Genomic DNA, 19,860 nt, shown 5'->3' on the forward strand with positions numbered 1-19,860 from the left:
GGTGGGGGTGGGGGTGGGGGCTGCAGTCGGCCTACTGTAGACACCTATAAACAGATTTTCCCTTGGGACCTACTTAGTCGTCTATTATTCAAATCAGGGAGGTTATGTAGTAAAAATAAAGTTCATTCTTCCCTAGGTGGACTCATACGTGTAAGCAGGGTTCACATCTCCACATGGACCTTCACAGATGGCTCAATCAAAGGGGATATAACAAAGCTGGAAGCCGCCTTTTACTTCTTTTGTTTTTCAGAAAAACGGCCTGATGAAACTCAGGTGTGCCAGAGAGCCCTAACGTGGAAAAGAAGGCACTGTTAGGTCTGAGTTTTTGCAGGTTGGGAATATTTTTCTTGAGTGAACGAATAGGACAATCTGGGGGCATGCATGGGAAATTGGAGCAAACAGACATTAGGGTTACACATGGGTACAAAATGTATTCACAGCAGAATATGTCTACTCTCACTGGAAAGAAATGACGGCAGTAATAAAATTACATCCTCCCAGGATGTATGCTTAACACATGTGTGGCCATGGTTTTCATTATGACCTTATGATCAGGGTCATGATAAATAAGGTGACCTTAAAAAGTCTGTGGTTCAATGGCAATGAGAAAGAATGAAATATGGCCCTTTGTAGCAACGTGTATGGAACTGGAGAGTGTGATGCTAAGTGAAATAAGCCATACAGAGAAAGACAGATACCATATGTTTTCACTCTTATGTGGATCCTGAGAAACTTAACAGAAACCCATGGGGGAGGGGAAGGAAAAAAAAAAAAAGAGGTTAGAGTGGGAGAGAGCCAAAGCATAAGAGACTCTTAAAAACTGAGAACAAACTGAGGGTTGATGGGGGGTGGGAGGGAGGGGAGGGTGGGTGATGGGTATTGAGGAGGACACCTTTTGGGATGAGCACTAGGTGTTGTATGGAAACCAATTTGACAATAAATTTCATATATGGAAAAAAATGTAAAAAAAAAAAGTCTGTGGTTCAGACTCAAGAAAAACAAAAATACACTTGGCCCTTGAACAAGGCAGGGTTTAGGGTGCTGATCCCCTAAGCAGTTGAAAATTGATGTATAACTTTTGACTCCCCCAAAACCTAACTACTAAACAGCCTGCTGTTGATGGGAATCCTTACCAAAAACATTAACAGTCAATTAACATGCATTTTCTATGTTATATGTATTATATACAGTATTCGTACAATAAAGCTAGAGAAAATGTTATTAATAAAATCATAAGGAAGAGAAAAAACATTTATAGTATTGTATTGTGTTTATATTAAAAAACAAATCTGTGTATCAGTGGACCTGCACAGTTTAAACCTGTGTTGTTTTTAACTTATTTTTATTTATTTATTTTTTATTATTTGTTTATTTTTGAGAGAGAGACAGAGCATGAGCAGAGAGGGGCAGAGAGAGAGGGAGACACAGAATCTGAAGCAGGTTCCAGCTTCTGAGCTGTCAGCACAGAGCCTGACGCAGGGCTCCAACTCACGGACTGCGAGATCATGACCTGAGCCAAAGTCGGATGCCTTAACCGACTGAGCCACCCAGGCACCCCATAAACCTGTGTTGTTTAAGGGTCAACTATAATGTGTTAAATAACTGGTTTTTTTCTTTATAAAACTGGAAAATTTCAAACACATACAAAGGTAGACAAAATAGGTGGACTAGATTTCAACAATTACCAGCTGAAGACCAATTTTGACTTTATACGTCTTTCCTTCTCTTGCTCAGATTCTTTTGAAAAATAAAATCCAAAATATTGTATAATTTCATGAATAAATATTTTCCTGAGTTCCTATGCCATCCCAGTTGACTGAAAGAATTTTGTATGATATTTCAGGGATATAATTAATCACACTCATCATCCTGATGAGACAGGAAGATCCTGTCTTCCAGATGTTAAGCAGTAATAAAACTTCTCAACAGTATCCTACACAGAGCTTATAAGCATGGATGAAGAACTGTTTCAACTTTTAATGTTTGTGGGCCCCAATCCTGGGGTCCCAGGGAAGCTATACTTTAACATTTACCATAGCCATAATGATTCAGCAAAACCTCAAAGCGTGGGGTCTATTTCTGTATGTCTGCTTTGTTAAAAAACAAAACAAAACAAAACACAACATAACAAAAAGGAACATTCCAAACACAAAGATAAGAAAAACAAAAACCTCCCTGGTTTTTAAAATTAAAGTCATACAGGAGCACCTGGGTGGCTTAGTTGGTTAAGTGTCTGACCTCGGCTGAGGTCATGATCTCATGGCTCCTGGGTTCAAGTCCTGAGGCCGGCTCTATGCTGACAACTACTTTGGATTCTGTGTCTCCCTCTCTCTCTCTCTCTCTCTCTCTCTCTGCTCCTCCCCATTCATGCTCTGTCTCTCTGTCTCTCTCTCTCAAAAAGAAATAAACACTTTTTAAAAAAGGTTAAAGTCACACAGCCTTGCACATACTAAAAACATAAGATAAAATCTGTGACTTTCTGGAGTGTTCTTCACCATGATGACTTATGACTCTTCATGTAAAAAAGCATATATAACCCTGTACCAAATGTCCCTTCCAAGGACCACTCTCTTCCTTGTGAAGATTGTGTATCTAGGCAGCTGTCCCAATTTGGGCTCAAATAAAACTCTTTTCCTTTCTCTTTAAAATTTTGAAAAAGCGTTGTTCATTTGGTGTCGACCACGTGACTGTGTGCAGTAGCAAAGCAGTCTTATAAAACCATGAGCATGAGCTGAGCATTGAGCCAGAGTCCCTGTGTATTGATTTGCTAAGGCTGACATAACAGATACCCCAGCCTGGGCAGCGTGAACAACACACATGTATTGTCTCCGAGGCCTGGAGGCAGGGAGTCTGGGATCCAGGCGGGGGTGGGGCTGGTCCCTCCCCAGGACTCTCTCCCTGGCGTTTCTCCCTGTGTCCTCACAAGGTCATCCCTCCTTGCGTGTGTGTGTGTGTGTGTGTGTGTGTGTGTGTCTTAATCTCTTTTCAAAAGGGCACCAGTCATGGGGCTCCTGGGTGGCTCAGTCGGTTAAGCATCCAACTCTAGATTTCAGCTCAGCTCATGATCTCCCAGTTTGTGGGTTCAAGCCCTGCTTCAGGCTCTGTGCTGATGGTGCGGGGCCTCCTTGGGATTCTCTCTCTCTCCCCCTCTCCCTGCCCCTCTCCTGCTCTCTCTCTCTCTCAAAACAAATAAAACAAAGGCACCAGGCATACTGGATATGGACTCACCTTAGTGACCTCAGATTTCCTTTAGACAGACCTATATCGTCAACTCTTTCCTGGGTCCCCAGCCTGCCCCATGGATTTCAGAGCCACCACTATCACAATTATGTGAGCCAATTCCTTAAAATATATCTGTCTGTATATATCCTATAGCTTCTGTGTCTCTTAAGAATCCTGGATTATAAAACCTAGAATCAATGCTCTCTTTTGTCTTTCACTCCTACTAGTAAATAAGCCAAGATCTTTTCTGATCTTGTTATTATTATTAATATCCTGACTCACATGTTCCCTGTCTGGTATCGGGGAGCACTCTTCTCTGGGGTGTGTGGGTCTCTGGTGCAGGACAGGAGCACCTGGCTCGCTGCACCAGAAGCGCTTGCTCCAGAAATGGGGCGTGGTCCTTCCCCCCCCTACCTGCTGTCAGCCAGGGGGAGCCCGTGGTGGGTCAACTTCCTGGAGCTGCCCTAAGGAACTACCACAACCTGGGGGGCTTACAACAGGGGCTCCCCTACCCTCCTGGGCTTGGGGGCCAGAAGTCCAACATCAAGGTGTCACAGAGCCACGCTCCCTCTGGAGGCTCTAGGGGTGAGCCCTTCCTGTCTCTTCCAGCTCCTTGGGGCTCCCTTGGCTTGTGCCCACATGACCCCAATCTCTGCCTCCATGTTCACCTTTTCGCTTGTGTGTGTCCACACTCCCTCTGCCTTTCTCCTACCAGGAGACATGTTGGGAGGTGCCTGGGTGGCTCAGTCAGTTGAGCATCTGACTCTTGATTTTGGCTCAGGTCATGATCTCATGGTTCATGAGTTCGAGAGCCCCACATCGGGCTCTGTGCTGACAGTGAGGAGCCCGCTTGGGATTCTCTCTCTCCCTCTCTCTGCCCCTTCCCTGCTCTCTCTCTCAAAAAATAAACTAAAGAAGAAGAAGAAGAAGAAGAAGAAGAAGAAGAAGAAGAAGAAGAAAGACATGTGACTACATTGAGGCCCAGGATAATCTAGGGAAAGCCCCTCCTCTGGAGATCATTGATTTCCTCCCTTCTCCCACACAGGGTAATAATTGTGGATTCTTGATAAAGAGAATATTTGGCTGAGGGGCGGTTTTTTGGGCCTGCCACCTGTGGCCACACCCCAGGCCAGGGGAGCAGGGTGGCTGACTCCTGGGAGTGAGGCAGGGGTGGGGGGAAAGGTTACACATGGGGGAACATTTGCTGAACTCAAAGCAGCACAGGGAGATTTAGCGCAGGGTAGACCCACCTGCTGTCATGATCGGAAACTAAGTAAACAGCACATTGGTGACTTTTCTTGAATCTGTATTGCTAAATGGAGCGAATCTGAGGACACAATGTACACGCGAAAGGCCACATAAAAAGTCATGTGGAAGAAAGGAAGGTTCTTTTTTTTTTTTTTAAGTTTATTTATTTGAGAGAGACAGACAGTCGACTGAGGGAGGGACAGAGAGAGGGAGAGAGAGAAAATCCCAAGCAGGCTCTGCCCTGTCAGCACAGAGCCTAACTCAGGGCCCCACCTCATGAACCTTGAGATCATGCCTTGAGCAGGAAGCCAGAGTCAGATGCTTAATTGCTGGAGCCACCCAGGCGCCCCAAGGACAGTTCTTGTCATTGTTGGTGGTTTTGTGTCAGGGAAAACTGCATGGGTGGCAGGAAAACAATGGCAAAGTGGCAGTGGTCTCCTGGTAATGACGAACATGTCCTTTCCCTTGAATCAGTGGTCATGCACATGCAGACATGGCCTCCAGAACTGTGGGCATAGAACTATGTCTCCTTTGGGGCGCCTGGGTGGCTCAGTCAGTTAAACGTTTGACTGCGGCTAAGGTCATGATCTGGCGGTTTGTGGTTTCGGGCCCCACATGGAGCTCTGTGCTGACAGCTCAGAGCCTGGAGCCTACTTTGGTTCTGTGTCTCCCTCTCTCTCTGCTCCTCCTGCATTCAGGGTGTGTGTCTCTCTCTCTCAAAAATAAACATAAAAAAAAAAATATATGTCTCCTTTGTTTCTACCCTGTGCTCATTTGGGTCAACCAGAGGTCTGGAAATTATAGAGGACCCCCCAGTGATTACAGGACTCTGGAGATCAATCTGTCTTCGTAGGAGGGACATGCACGTCACCATGAGGAGAGGACAGTGAACAAGAGGAATAATAATGGCCGAGTCAACATGCACACATATCATGGACCTGACAGAAGCAGCACTTACTACTGCCCTGCCCCCAGAGCCACTGTCAGGTGTGCATCCAGCTCCTGGACGTCATCTGTGTTATTAATTGTCATGAAGGGGTGCCTGGGTGGCTTAGGCGGTTGAGGGTCCGACTTCGGCTCAGGTCCTGATCTCACGGTTTGTGGGTTCGAGCCTCGCGCTGGGCTCGACAGCTCAGAGGCTGGAGCCTGCTACAGATTCTGTGTCTCCCTCTCTGCCCCTCCCCAGCTTGCACTCTGTTTCTCTCGCTCTCAAAAATAAACATTTTAAAAATTGAAAAAAAAAAAAGTTAAACGATGTAAGAAGATTGTGTTGACTTGTTATCGATTTTGGTATAAAGGAAAGCGTTGATACCTAAGCGTATTTGGTTCTTAAAAATGTGTGCATCCACAACGTTCAGCTGTGCACATGTGCGATTCCTCCCGGGAAGGAACCGGGAAAACAAAATGCGCGCGGAGCATAGGGGAGGAGGAGATAGATGCACCGGGGAAGCGGCGAGGGGACAGCCGACCTGCAGGAGGCGTGCTGGGGGCGCTCCATCCCTGCGCGCACTGGCGCAAAGGCCTCCGCCAGCCGTCGGGACCCGCCGACCCAGGCATCCCTTTCGGGGAGAACGCACCTAGCCATTTGCATCCAGGGAATGCGCGCCCCTTCGAGAAATCAGAGACCACCAGTCTGCACAATGCGGTCAGCATCCGGGATTCGGAGCCCAGAGGAGCAGCGGCGAGGCGGTCAGCATCCCAAGGCCACCAGGGCGAGATCGCCTCTAGGGCGGTTGGCCCCAGGGCTTTTGAAACGACCAACCGGGACACGTGCCCGAGCATAAACAGGGGCCTCAAAGGCTTCGGGTCTTCACCCAGAGACTAGGACCCGGAGCCTCCGAAGCCACCGTCAGCCTCGGCGCGCGCGCTCCAGCAGCAGTCCGCGACCGTCCCCTCCGCCCCCAAGTGCAAGCAGCGCGGAATCCCCAGCTCCCTGCTCCCCTGCACCCCAGCATCCCGGTACCCCTGCATCCTTTGTGCCCTTGTATCCCCGCCCCTCTGCATCCCTGCCACATGTCACCACCACCGCGGCTCCCGCGAGCCGCGCCACCCCCAGGAGTTCGCCAAGCCTCCCTATGGCGCGCTGCCTTCCAGGACCGAGGACCGCGAACTCGAGCCTTGCCGCGGTGGCACCACCGGCGGGAGGCGCTAGGCGGGCCAGGGCACCACCGCGCGCGGCGCGTCCCCGGCACGCCCAGGGACGCCCAGCGCATGCGCCGCATCCTCTGGGAGCCGCCAGGAGATGGCGACCCCGGCTTCCAAAGACACCATCAAGCCCACGTCCCTTTTTGCATTTCAGCAAAAACACTGGAGTCCTCTCTCCCCGATGGCCTCTGAAGAGGCCGCCCCTTTTGCAAACCGCTCTGTCGCATCTGGGAGCCTGCAGGAGGGTGGCCCTCATTCCTGAGTCCCTGATGTTCTTTTCTGGGTGACTTCCACCCACACCCGGAGTCGGCTCCTGCTCTGGGCAGTGCGCAGTCTCTGGATGGCTTCCGTGCAGTGACTGCTTTCAAGGGCTTTGTTCCCAGGGAGCTGGAGCTCTTCGGGCCACACACGTGGCGTGTGCAGATGGCATTTCACAAGCAGGAAGACGGCCATGTGTCACACGCGGACGCCTGCGTGCCTGGTACACCTGTTTGGGGACCGCGACACCCAAGTGCACGGGTGTCCTCGGGAATCAGGGCAGACAGGGTTTCTCCTGCTGTCGGGGGGCTCTGAGAGTCGCCCACACTATCCAGTGCAGTGAGGGGAGGAAACACACCGCTTCCATTTAAGTGGCCTGTCGCGCTCACCTGCCTGGGGGTAGCCTCCAACCACTGTGGAGGGACACTGGAGACTAACGTGCTCCCCAGTTCACTGCAGGGCTTAGCGCGGAAGAGCTCTCAGCCCTGTCAGAAACCTCAAACCAGGTGGTTTATTAAATCCATTTAAAAGACCCAGAAAAGAGGCGCCTGGGTGGCTCATTTGGTTGAGCGTTAGACTCTTGATTTCTGCTCAGGTCATGATTTCACATGATGACATGGTTAAGGAGTTCGAGCCCTGCTTCCGGCTCTGCGCAGAGTGTACAGAGCCTCAGAACCTGCTTGGGATTCTCTCTCTCCCTTTCTTTCTGCCCCTCCCCATCTCGCAAGCTCTCTCTCTCTCTCCAAATAAATAAATAAACTTAAAAAAAAAAAAAAAAACAAAACAAAACTCCCAGCAGAAGCAAGGTGGAAGACATGGGGTGAGCTGACAAACTTAGGACAGATGTCAGGGAGCCACAGGAAGTCCTGTGTCCTGTCACTCCCTGCTGCCTCAGCCTTCTCGCTGATGGTGGGGTCGCCAGGACAGCTGGGCTGATGCACACAGGTGTGGTCCCCCAGGGACAGGCTCACCTGTGGAGAGCCCCAGATGTAGCTGATTAAGACCTAATGGAAACCGAGTGCCTCAGGGGTCCCGATTGCTGAGTGTCTACTAGTATACTTGGTGATCATGAATATTTAGTGCCTCACGTTTAACTACCTTGTGATGTGGTCCTCGGGTCTCTATTATCCTTAAGACCACTTACTCTACTCACTTAAAAAAAAATTTTTTTTTAACATTTATTTATTTTTGAAAGACAGAGACAGGGCACAAGCCGGGGAGGGACAGAGAGAGAGGGAAACACAGAATCCAAAGCAGGCTCCAGGCTCTGAGCTGTCAGCACAGAGCCCAACACAAGGCTCAAACCCACGAACTGTGAGATCAGGGCCCAAGCCGAAGTCGGACGCTCAACTGACTGAGCCACCCAGGCGCCCCTCTACTCACTTTTATCTACACTTACATCTTAGGAAATTCATCCATCTCTCCCCACCCTGCCCCCCCCCCCACTGCCCACTCTATTTCCTTGTCTTCTCCACCAGAATGGAAGATTCTACTATAACAAATAGTCACTCCAGGAGGTGGCAGCCAGGCTCAGAGAATTAGGATGCAGGGAACAGGGTGAATGGCAAAAGAGGGGCCTGGCCTGTCCACAAATCAAAGAGTGATTTTTTCAGCGTGGAGTTCTGAGAGTTCTTTGCGTGGTCCAGATGACCACCTCATCTCAGGGCCCTTAAGTTACACTACAAAGACCCTTTCTCCAAATGAGATCACACTCACAAGTTCTGGACATTAGAACGGGGTCATATCTATTTTGGGGGAGGTGGCACTAGGGGTGGGACCCGGGACATGGAGACTAACTGCATCCCGAGACTCCCGGCTTGCTGATGGTCTCCAACAGGGCATGTCTGCCTGGGGAAGATGAGGAGGTGCCGCCATGGGGGGTGAGGCAGAGTGCAGCCTGGCCACCAGGAGAGGATGGAACTCCCAATCAGGAGGTGACAGCCTGTGGCTCCTGGAAGACAGCTGCTGCGACGTTCGGAGCCCCACTGATGCCCTGGCTTGAGAGCAGGAGGAGAGAGGAAGCCTTGTAGCTGAGCCACAGAACCCGTGGTGGATGGCAGCGTGGCTCTTGATGTTCCCAGCACCGTGGAGTGAGACTTGTTGTGAACCCCAGCATGGGGTATGAGTCACAGTGTGCAGGCTGAGCCTCAGGGGTCCAGGGGACTCTGTCCTCCAGGGATGGTGTAAGGAAGCCCAAATTAGCCTTGGAAAGAGACTGTATACAAGAAGAAACAAGGTACCCAGCCATGTGAAGGAGGCCACCTGGACCAGTGTCTTCCCAGCTTACTCCACATTGACCTACCAGATTAACACCACCCCCACCACTGACCCTTCCCCTGACCCCCTAGATACCCCCCTCAGATGATACCCTCCCAGCTGATCCCAAATTCCCACAATCTGGCCTTCGGCATGGTCACCAACCACCAGCTTTCCTGGGGAGCCCGACTGTAACCACTGATTCTCAGACCAGCAGCTGGGACATTTTGGGCTGATCCATCATCCCACAGGAGAGAACAGGCAGATCAGGCCCCCAGAAGGGCTGCCAGGGGCTGTGGCAAGCTGAGGACAGGGCAATGGGTAAGAGAGGGTGTCCTGAAGGGCAGCATTGGCCAGAGGGGAGGTCATGGGCTCCACTGTCTTGGGGAGGAGGGAAGCATCAGGACCTGGCCTCCCCAGAGACTTGCCCTTCCCAGAATCCTGCCTGGGACCAAATTACTCATGAGGAAGGAAGTGGGCAGAGAGAAGGATGCATTTTTCAAGCTTTTGCTGGGGTGGGGGGAGGGGCATGAGGGAAAAGCAGACCCTTGGCGAGGCTTGGTGAGCAATGCATGGAAACTGCCCTTCCTGGGAACATGAAGGTAAATTCTGATGACCAGGTGTGGGACCTCCATGTGACAGAGCAGCATGTGGGCAGAACAGCTCAGGTCAGCTCTCAAGCTGGGTGACCCAGTCCACCTCAAGGCCTGTACCCAACACTCTTACTCAGGCTCTAAGCCAACACAGAAATTGAGGGGGTCCTTCATGATTGCTCACTTGGAAGATTCTTGAAAACGTCGGTAAAAAGATGAGAATGAATGGATGTGGGGCTGGGGCTGGGGCCAGACCCTTGCCCAGGGGAGGGGCAAGTTGAATTATGGGACCTGGAAGAGGTGAGTGGAGAATTCCGGAAGCTGGGAGCAGTTTCCTGGCAGGGGGCGTGGGTGTTTCTGCATTCTTCCTGTGGGACCTTGTACATCTTTGGTTCACCTTTCTCAGTAAACTGCTCATACCACAGGGACATGGGGAGCATGATGGAGACGATCTGGGGATGGGGAAAGGGAGCATGTGATTTGACGCAGTAAGCATGGAGAAGGTGTTGAAGCTCTGTAGAGGCTGGCAGTCTCCCCGCCATCCTCCCCACTTCCCGGGAAGCCTCTGGCCACCACTAATCTGCTTCCCATCTCTATGGCTCTGTCCATTCTGTTTCTGTAAAAAAAAAATTATTTTACATTTATTTATTTTTGAGAGACAGAGTGAGAGCACGAGCAGAGAGAGGAGACACAGAATCCAAAGCAGGCTCCAGGCTCTGAGCAAGTGTTTAGCACAGAGCCCGATGTGGGGCCCGAACCCACGAATTGTGAGATCATGACCTGAGCCAAAGTCAGACGATCAACCGACTAAGCCACCCAGGCACCCCCGTTCTGTTTCTTATAAATGCAATCATACCCTGTGTGACCTTTCTCTCTCACAGAACATCATGTCTTTGAAGGTCATCCACGTGGTAGCATGTACCAGTGCTGCACTCCATTTTATGGCTGAATGCTGTTCCACTGTGTGGACAGAGCACATTTTGTTCATCCATTTGCTTGGGCTGTCTCCACCTTTGGGACATGAGGAATAATGCCGCTGTAAATGTGCGTGTACAAGTAACTGAGTCCTTGTGTATACCCGGGAGTGCAATTGCTGGGCCATATGGCTCTTCCTTATTGAAGCGAGGGTCTGATGGGCTTTCTCCTGCATAGGCAGGCAGCTCTGGATATTGCATCACATTCCTGAACCAGATAACCCCCAAGAGACGATTAAACTTTAGACCAGAGCTGTCCACCTGACCTTTCCACGATGATGGAGCTTCTCCACCTGTGCTGTTCCACGCGTTGGCTGCTGGCCACACATGGCTAGGGAGGCTAAGAAACTGCATCCTAGAGTTTAATTTAATTTAATTCATTTAAAAATTTTTTTTAACGTTTTATTTATTTTGAGAGAGTGCACATGCATGAGAGAGGGGCAGAGAGAGAGAGAGAGAGAAAGGAGGGAGAGAATCCCAAACAGGCTCTATGCTGTCAGAGCAGAGCCTGTCTTGGGGCTCCATCTCATGAACTGTGAGATCACAACCTGAGCCGAAATCAAGAGTCTAAGGCTCAACCAACTGAGCCACCCAGGCACCCCTTGTATTCAATTTCAAATCATTGAAAATTGAATAGTCCTTTGGGCACCTGGGTGGTTCAGTCGGTTGAGTGTCCAACTTCAGCTCAGGCCATGATCTCACTGTTTGTGAGTTCGAGCTTTGCATCGGGCTCTGTGCTGACAGCTCAGAGCCTGGAGCCTGTTTTGTATTCTGTGTCTCCTTTTCTCTCTGACCCTCCCCGGCTCACACTCTGTGTCTCTCTCTCAAAATAAATAAAGTTAAAAAAAAGATTGAGTAGCTCTTGTTGCTTGATGTTATCTCCAGGGGACAGCTCAGCCTTAGAGATAACAGATGAAGGGCTGCTTCTGTGAGCACCACCCACCTCACTGCCTCCCTCTCAACGTCCCATTTGAGAAATTAAAAATTGGGAACTCCATGGATACGTGGCATACCTAACCTTGCTGGCCCTGAAAAAACATTTCCTAAATACCACTGAGGGGTTTGACGACATACAATGGCCTACATGAACATCAGTGCATAAACAAAAATTTATGCTACAATTGAACATAATGGATCCATCTCCAGAAGGCTCTATGGTCTCTTGGACAGTCCTTGCTTGTGTCACAGAAATGCTGCCCACTCAGCAATGTGGTCCACTACCCACCTCTGCTGCAGGAGACTCCTGTGTTTAGATGCACACCGTCAGAGCAGGGTTTGTAGATCCTTGGTGCGAATACTTTCACAGCACTAGGATATTTTCCCAAGACCAGCAGATATGTGGTTAGCTCCAGATGGTGTCTAGGGAGCCCTGGTTTGAGTAGACCTAATTTTACTAAGTTTAATATAAATTATATAATATTCCTGAATTGTGTTACTGGCCTGCATTTATTGTGGTAATAATAAAAAAATTAATGAAAATAGCAAAGATCTTGATACTAGGAATAACTAGCAGTTATCAAGCTCTGTGTGTGTGTGTGTGTGTGTGTGTGTGTTGTGCACATGCCAGACATTGTTTTAAAGGAATTATTATGAATTAACCACTTAATCCCTCTCCCCCATGAGGTGGATGGTATTAACATTTTGACGACTTCGCCAGGACCCTTAGGAATGTCCAACTCCCCTTTATTACAGAGTGAGGAGCTCGTGTAAACAGTCATCTTCTGAAATATCCACTCATATATTACATAATCTAATCCTAACAACCTGGTCTTCCTGACCAAACTCAATGTACAAATTATTTTATTCTCTAACTTTAGTTATCAGGTTAAGGGACTCGAATTAATGTTTGACCAACCCAGACTGAACAATTTAAATCCTTTTGGTCATTCTACTTACAGTAAGATTTTCTTTAAAAAGTTTACACTTCGTTTAAAAATATAATTTTCTTTCTGAATGTTGTAAATGCCTCTAGAACAGACTCTTTACACGACCTTAATCTCCAGATCATAATTCCCAACGACCTCATGTTTCCTAAAACTTTGCAATATCCACTCCCTCAAGCACCCATACGTTCTAGAACGTAAATCTTTAAGGGTTACCCATAAGAACCGCAAATAGCGGATTCTAACAACTAGACTTATTTTCAAAGGTAGGTGAATCTGCCCTGTTATCCAGGCCTGGGATAAGCAGACAGCCTGTACTTGGGTGTCTAAATGTGACCGAACGACACGTTGCAGGGTGCAAGGCAACTGGTCACCGATAACGACAGATACCTTCACGGTGAGCGGGTTAACTTAAGACCCCAGGCATAGTTTAGGAGTGAGATTCAAACGCAAAGGGCGGCTATGTGTCCGGTAGCATTCCCTGCGGCAAACGAACACGGGAGGCCACGGTGCGCATACCCGCTCCCGGATTGTGCCTCGGGCCCGGCTCTCCGTGCGCCCGGGAGGACGCAGCCTTGGTAAGACAAAGCTGCGTGGTCAGTGTGGCTCTTTTCTTGAAACCGTGGGTGGCTCTGAAAAGAGCCTTTGGTGTCACAGGGCCCCCGGGGCACACGGCCGTTGCCGTCCCGCCTCCGCAGCCTCACTTGCCCTTGGCCTTGTGGTGGCTCTCCGTCTTCTTGGGCAGCAGCACGGCCTGGATGTTGGGCAGGACGCCGCCCTGCGCGATGGTCACGCGGCCCAGCAGCTTGTTGAGCTCCTCGTCGTTGCGGATGGCCAGCTGCAGGTGGCGCGGGATGATACGCGTCTTCTTGTTGTCGCGGGCCGCGTTGCCCGCCAGCTCCAAGATTTCAGCAGTCAGGTACTCCAGCACCGCCGCCAGGTACACCGGCGCGCCGGCCCCGACCCGCTCAGAGTAGTTTCCTTTGCGGAGCAGCCGGTGCACGCGGCCTACGGGGAACTGCAACCCCGCGCGAGAAGAGCGCGACTTGGCCTTGGCGCGCGCCTTACCGCCCTGTTTGCCTCGGCCGGACATTGCCAACTCGGGCGCGGAGAGAGAAGAAAGACGAGAAGACAGACCCAAAGTAACGAGGCCGCCAGCCCCACTGAGCCCTTATATATGGTCCGGAGGTAGTGGAGCTGACCTCATCTGATTGGATAGTAATGGAGACCAACCAGAAAAGGAGTCCATCATCCCCTAATTTGCATGCACCTTTTCCAGTGATTACGTTACGCAGCGTTCGAACCTATCAGATACGAGGAACTCTGGATCCTTCATTTGCATACGGGACGTATAAATACAGTTGCTCGGGCCGCACGTTCTTTTTGTTTGGAGAGACTTGCCATCATGCCTGATCCGTCTAAATCGGCACCCGCGCCCAAGAAGGGCTCCAAGAAGGCCGTCACCAAAGCGCAAAAGAAGGACGGCAAGAAGCGCAAGCGCAGCCGCAAGGAGAGCTACTCCATCTACGTGTACAAGGTGCTGAAGCAGGTGCACCCCGACACCGGCATCTCGTCCAAGGCCATGGGCATCATGAACTCGTTTGTCAACGACATCTTTGAGCGCATCGCCAGCGAGGCCTCTCGCCTGGCGCATTACAACAAGCGTTCGACCATCACGTCCCGCGAGGTGCAGACGGCTGTGCGCCTGCTGCTGCCGGGCGAACTGGCCAAGCACGCTGTGTCTGAGGGCACCAAGGCCGTCACCAAGTACACCAGCTCCAAGTGAGGCGCGCCGGGCGCCCTGGAACCCAAAGGCTCTTTTCAGAGCCACCCACATAATCGAAAAAGGGTTTCGAACACGGTGAAGGGTTGTTCTGTGAATCAGTTCCGTTCTGTGCACCTTAGTGGTTTCCTGGTTACTGGGTCCGTGTGTGTGTGTGTGTGTGTGTGTGTGTGTGCGTGCGCGCGCGCGCGCGCCATTGTGTGTGTGCGTGGAAGGCGAGAGTGTGTAACTGTTTCTTATGGAGGTCTGGGATGGTAACCGGCCTGGCGGTCAAGGATCCGTGTCCACCCTCCCCTCTGCGGAGGGCTGTTGATGCATCGCCCCGCTAAGTAGACACCTTGAGTTCTTCGTCCTTTGGTGGCTGCAAGGGTGCATCCCCGGCGCTTGCGCGCGTAGACTCCGAGACCCAGGCCTGTCTGCGCGCGGCGTGCGTCTGTGGGTGAAGGGCGCGGGTCACCTCTTTCAGGAGGTGCCAATCCCCCCGCCCCAGTGTCTCTGATGCATGGGCTGGGAAGTGAGGTCTCCGGTGTTGCGCGGCCCCAGGCGGTGTCGCCTGCAGCTGCATCCTTGCCTCGACCAGACATCTTGATCCTGAAGCAGTGAACATTTCTGGGAGAATGTTGGCGTAACTGGACCTTACAAAGGCAAAACGTTTGAAACCGAAAGGGAAATGGAAGCGTCTGGTGAGCGCGAGCCACATGTAACAAGCCGATTTCTGCTGCGGGTAGCTTTAGCCTATGTGGGGATGGGGGAGATCAATTCAGGAGGAAAGTAATTCCCCTTTAATGTAATTCCCCCTTTTCTGGACAAATAGCTCCCTCTTTCAGCCACATCATTTTCTGTGAAGCATTAGTGACGCAGAATTACCTCTTTTTTCGAATTTATGGCATTTATTAAGGGAAGTGTCATCTTGGCTCAGGGAAAGCGCTTTGGCACGAAGAGCCTTTACTTGGAAAAGGACATCGCTTTGGCTTTTCTTCGTTGTAAATAGGGGATTCCTAACAAGCACTTCCTTGAGCCACTCTGAGATTTAGATGTACCGATTGGTCGATTGGTCGTGTCATCCGCTCAGTCAAGGAACAAACATTTAATGAAAGGTATCAGTCGTGTTTTGCAAATCATCTCCAGAGGAAGCTGGTCGAAGCCGGGCTGGGCGGGAGGGTCTGAGAACGTCACAGTCCGAGCTCCCTCCGCCCCAGCGTCTGGAAGCCCACCCACCCTGTTCCTTCTCCTGCGTGGGTCCAATCTAAAGGAATTTAAGATCTGACACGTTTTTCAGTTGGCATCTAAAATATTTTTATCCTTAGTTGTTATAGTTACAAGGGTGCAATTCCCAACGTAGGACGTTGTAAAAAAGCAAAATGGTCACATCAAAGAAATTAAAATAAATTTTTAAATAAAGTTCTTGAGCTTTGACACATTTTCAAATAATGCTCTTATAAAAATCTTTCTTACTGAAATATGCATGACACGATCACATCAATCTTTTAAAGATATCTATTGAAATAGCAATTCAATACTGTAATCAATTCTTAGAACACATGATCAAATTCTTCGTTAACAGTGAGATAGTCTACATGATCCTTTTTTTCCTCCCTGAACTCACCCCCATTGTACTTCTTCCTGAGAATTTCATCCAAATGTAAGCTATATTTTTGAGTGTTTTCATTACCTTTCGTTACACACACACACACACACACCAACGTAAATTGAAATTTAAAAATACTTGCAGGTGACAAAAAGTGTTTTAAAAGTCATCTGGGCAGTACACATTTATTGAAAACATAAGTTTTGATTGCTAGTTATCACAGATACATGATCGTAATTCTCAGTTAGAATTTTAGTGAAACCTACCTCATTTATTGGGATTGATGGTGGTTCCTATTGCCTCACTTTATGCATCAGTGGACATATAGAGTATTGTTATGCTTACAATGATAGCAATGTGCATCATTTCATTTCCATTATTAGTGTATATCCATAGATACACACTCTGAAATGATATTTACAAAAACAACACAACACAACTCATAGATACGGAAGTTTTGCCACAGTTATTTTACTCAATTCTTTCCCTGCTAGTTATGATCCCCAGATTTGAAAACAGTAATCTACATCAAAATCAACACCTTTAATCTTCTCAAGAGCTGTCTGATTCTTCTCGGAAACTACAGAATCCAGTTTTACACTATGAAGCAGGGGCCTCCTGATTGGGTCTGAGCCCTCCTCTACTTATAGATGGAAGGAGATTAGGCATCACTATCTTAACGAGCACTTCTGGTAACAGGAAACTAGTGTCCCAGATCCAGGTCATTCTCTGCTTTAATAATAAGCTTCAGACCTAGGTTTAATAAAATGAAACTTGTCTCCAGTAGTGTGGGACTGTGCTAGCAGTGAGAAACAACGCAGTTTATTTAGTCCCTAAAATAAAATCAAGAAGCAGAATAAACATAATTCCCAAATACAGTTGCATGAAAATGTTTTGTTGTGGGTAATGCAAAATGTCGATTGATTTCTCAGTCCCTTCACTCCTCAGACACACAGAATTGGTGTGAAGTAAAAGGAGGAGGAGGAGGAGGAAGGGAGGAGGCTGCCTTTATTTGCTGAACAGTGTGGAGGATGCTGAGGCAGCCCCAGGGGAAGAATGGGCCTGGTTGGGCCCTCTCCTACCACGGGAGTGAGAATCTATTAAGGACGATGCAGAGCGACAGAGTTCCTGCCCTTGAGAATTTATAATGAAGAAAATGGAGAGAATCTGAATACAGAGCCCAGTCAGTAATACTACTACAACAAAGAGAAATGTCTGTGGGGCGCCTGGGTGGCTCAGTTGGTTAAGCGTCCGACTTCAGCTCAGGTCACGATCTCGCGGTCCGTGAGTTCGAGCCCCGCGTCAGGCTCTGGGCTGATGGCTCAGAGCCTGGAGCCTGCTTCCGATTCTGTGTCTCCCTCTCTCTCTGCCCCACCCCCATTCATGCTCTGTCTCTCTCTGTCCCAAAAATAAATAAACGTTAAAAAAAAAATGTTTGCATTAAGTTGGAGGCTGAAGGAAGGGGTTCACTGAGTATTTAAAACTGCTTAGACTCACAGAGTAAGGAATCAACACAATGGAAGACTTATCTAGGCCTGAAATACGAAAAGTACAAGCCAAAGAGTAAGGCTCTGGAAAGCACTGGAAGGATTTTGCAGGTATCCCATCTGAGATGTATTTGAGAGGGGGCACCTGGGTGGCTGAGTTGGTTAAGCCTCTGACTCTTGACTTTGGCTCAGGTCATGATCTCACGGTGAGTTTGAGCCCCACATTGGGCTGTATGCTGGCAGCGTGGAGCCTGCTTAGGATTCTGTCTCCCTCTCTCTCTCTGCCCCTCCCCTGCTTACTCTCTATCTCCCTCTCAAGATAAATAAAAATAAACTTTAAAAATAAAATGCATTGAAGAGACTCTCTCCTCCCCTCATCTCAGCCAAAAATTTTAAGTCCAATTTGCTAATTACTATGGAGTAAACCAAAGATGGAGAGGGAAGGGCTATCTCTTTAATAAAAAAGTACAAACGCAAAACAAAGAATTTAGTGTAGGAGGCTAAGATTTGATGAAAGCGTGACATCACCGGAGATGGACACCCCTAGGGGCCAGGAATCAGAAGGCCTCTGCCCACCTCTTGGGACTGAACTGGAAATCCAAATCCTGGGAAGTGTTTTGCTTTCAGACTGGGATGCTCTTGTGGTGGTTTTTGTAGTCTGGGGTATTTTTTAGAGCGAGAGAAGCCTGGGCCACAGTCAAGCCTGCTGCTTCAGTTATAAATAAAGTGGGCAAATTAAATCCACCTTGCATATGGTTTAGTTGTGTGTATGTGTTTAAAGTGCTCCATTCGTTTTGTCAAAAAGGCTCTATCACCATTTACAAGGCTTTCGTTAAAAGTATATACCAAAAACAAACAAAAAACAAAACAACCAAAATAGGGGTGCCTGAGTGGCTCAGTCCGTTGGGCCTAGACTTTTTGGCCTAGGTTATGATCTCATGGTTCTTGTGAGTTGGAGCCCTGAGTGGCCTGGGACTCAGAGCCTGGATCCTGCTTCAGATTCTGTGTCTCCCTCTCTCTCTCTGCCCCTCCTCTGCTCACGCTCTCTCTCTCTCTCTCTCTCTCTCTCTCAAAAGTAAACATTAAAAATTAAAAAAACCCCCACATAAACCGATCTCCTAATATGAATGATTTTAGCAGAGTATGATGATGGAGGCCACTACCTGTGCACCCGCTGTTCTGATTTTTCAAACAGGAACTGTGGTGCCCACAAAAAGCTGCTTAAACTGAACACTGCTTTCGTGTATTTGGCAAGAGGCAAAGGAAGGAAGGACCAGCCCAAGCGTCACCACCAAGACTGAGCCCAACACCCAGGGTCTCATCGAACCCCACGTCCGTCTAGCGCACGCAGACCTAATCCATTAAGAGACACGGGGGTGCTAGTAGGGAGGTTGGCCTGAGGCCTTCCTGGAGGTGACCGGGTCTCTGCCTAAAGCTAAGGCCGCGCCCTCTCTGGCTGCTGGCTGGGTAGATGCTGACTCAACGCGCCTTTGCAGGGTCTGCGCCTTTGAAGGTCCAGTCTCGCTTTCCGTGGCGCATTGCAGCGCCCCCCAGAACCCTGCTGGAGCAGCACATCACAACCAGAGCGGCTGGCAGTCTCCTTTCTGAGCACAGAGGTGGCTCTGAAAATAGCCTTTGGGTTCCAGGGCGCCCGGCGCGCCTCACTTGGAGCTGGTGTACTTGGTGACGGCCTTGGTGCCCTCAGACACAGCGTGCTTGGCCAGTTCGCCCGGCAGCAGCAGGCGCACGGCCGTCTGCACCTCGCGGGAGTGATGGTCGAGGCAGGGGCCTGGCTGGCGATGCGCTGGAAGATGTCGTTGACAAACGAGTTCATGATGTCCATGATCTTGGACGAGATGCCGGTGTCGGGATACACCTGCTTCAGCACCTTGTACACGTAGATGGAGTAGCTCTCCTTGCGGCTGCTCTGTCTTCTGTGCTTTGGTGACGGCCTTCTTGGAGCCCTTCTTGAGCGGAGTGGGAAGGATCCGGCTTGGCCGGGCAGCGCGGGGGTGGGGGTGGGGCAACGCGGCGGTGGGGGCTCCGGGGCTCAGGCAGCGCGGGCACAGGAGCTCCAAGGGGGGCACGGATGCCCGGGTGGGGGCGGCGGGGGCGTCGCAGGGACGCGGGCTCGGGGCTGGCGGGGTACGCAGGAACGCCAGGAGGCGGCTAGGGTGGAGGTAGCTGGGGCGCGAGGGTGCGGGCGAAGGGGCAGGGGGCCGCGGACCGGGCAACGGAACCGGGCGGTGCGATCGCACCAACCGAGATGAGTGCGCCGAACGCAGGCAGCGCTATTTATTGTGTCCATATTCAAATGAAGCCTCCAAGTCGTGGGAATCTGATTGGACGGCAGGCTCTGAGCCTCCGGGACCGCTAGGAGTTTATGTAAATAGCGGATGCTGGCTCTTATTTCCTATTGGACG

The 19,860-nt window shown here is 49.9% G+C and overlaps 3 protein-coding genes across 3 annotated transcripts in view; 1 reads left to right on the forward strand and 2 right to left on the reverse strand.

The window, feature by feature from the left end:
• Positions 1–13,167: 13,167 nt before the first annotated feature.
• On the reverse strand, positions 13,168–13,737 carry LOC109259599 (histone H2A type 3). The gene has a single exon (XM_019437234.2). The coding sequence runs from the start codon at positions 13,670–13,672 to the stop codon at positions 13,280–13,282; it is 393 nt and encodes a 130-aa protein (XP_019292779.1). The 5' UTR covers positions 13,673–13,737; the 3' UTR covers positions 13,168–13,279.
• Positions 13,738–13,833: 96 nt separating this feature from the next.
• LOC109259600 (histone H2B type 3-B) lies at positions 13,834–15,793 on the forward strand. The gene has a single exon (XM_019437235.2). It carries the CDS (start codon positions 13,985–13,987, stop codon positions 14,363–14,365), a length of 381 nt encoding a protein of 126 aa, XP_019292780.1. The 5' UTR covers positions 13,834–13,984; the 3' UTR covers positions 14,366–15,793.
• Positions 15,794–17,869: 2,076 nt separating this feature from the next.
• LOC128776570 (histone H2B.3, sperm-like) overlaps positions 17,870–19,860 on the reverse strand; it is a 28,171-nt gene continuing 26,180 nt past the window's right edge. Inside the window, 3 exon segments of the mRNA XM_053901352.1 lie at positions 17,870–19,205; positions 19,208–19,362; positions 19,364–19,728. Coding sequence (XP_053757327.1) covers positions 19,099–19,205; positions 19,208–19,362; positions 19,364–19,728 — 627 coding nt within the window. The 3' untranslated portion in view covers positions 17,870–19,098.

Source organism: Panthera pardus, unplaced genomic scaffold, assembly GCF_024362965.1.
Source record: "Panthera pardus isolate Hobbes unplaced genomic scaffold, ASM2436296v1 HiC_scaffold_1, whole genome shotgun sequence".
In the NCBI taxonomy this organism is placed as follows: Eukaryota; Metazoa; Chordata; class Mammalia; order Carnivora; family Felidae; genus Panthera; species Panthera pardus.

Bases quoted from the DNA above. Each gene is read 5' to 3' on its own strand.
- LOC109259600 (XM_019437235.2), top strand. From the start codon at position 13,985: ATGCCTGATCCGTCTAAATCGGCACCCGCGCCCAAGAAGGGCTCCAAG.
- LOC109259599 (XM_019437234.2), bottom strand. From the start codon at position 13,672: ATGTCCGGCCGAGGCAAACAGGGCGGTAAGGCGCGCGCCAAGGCCAAG.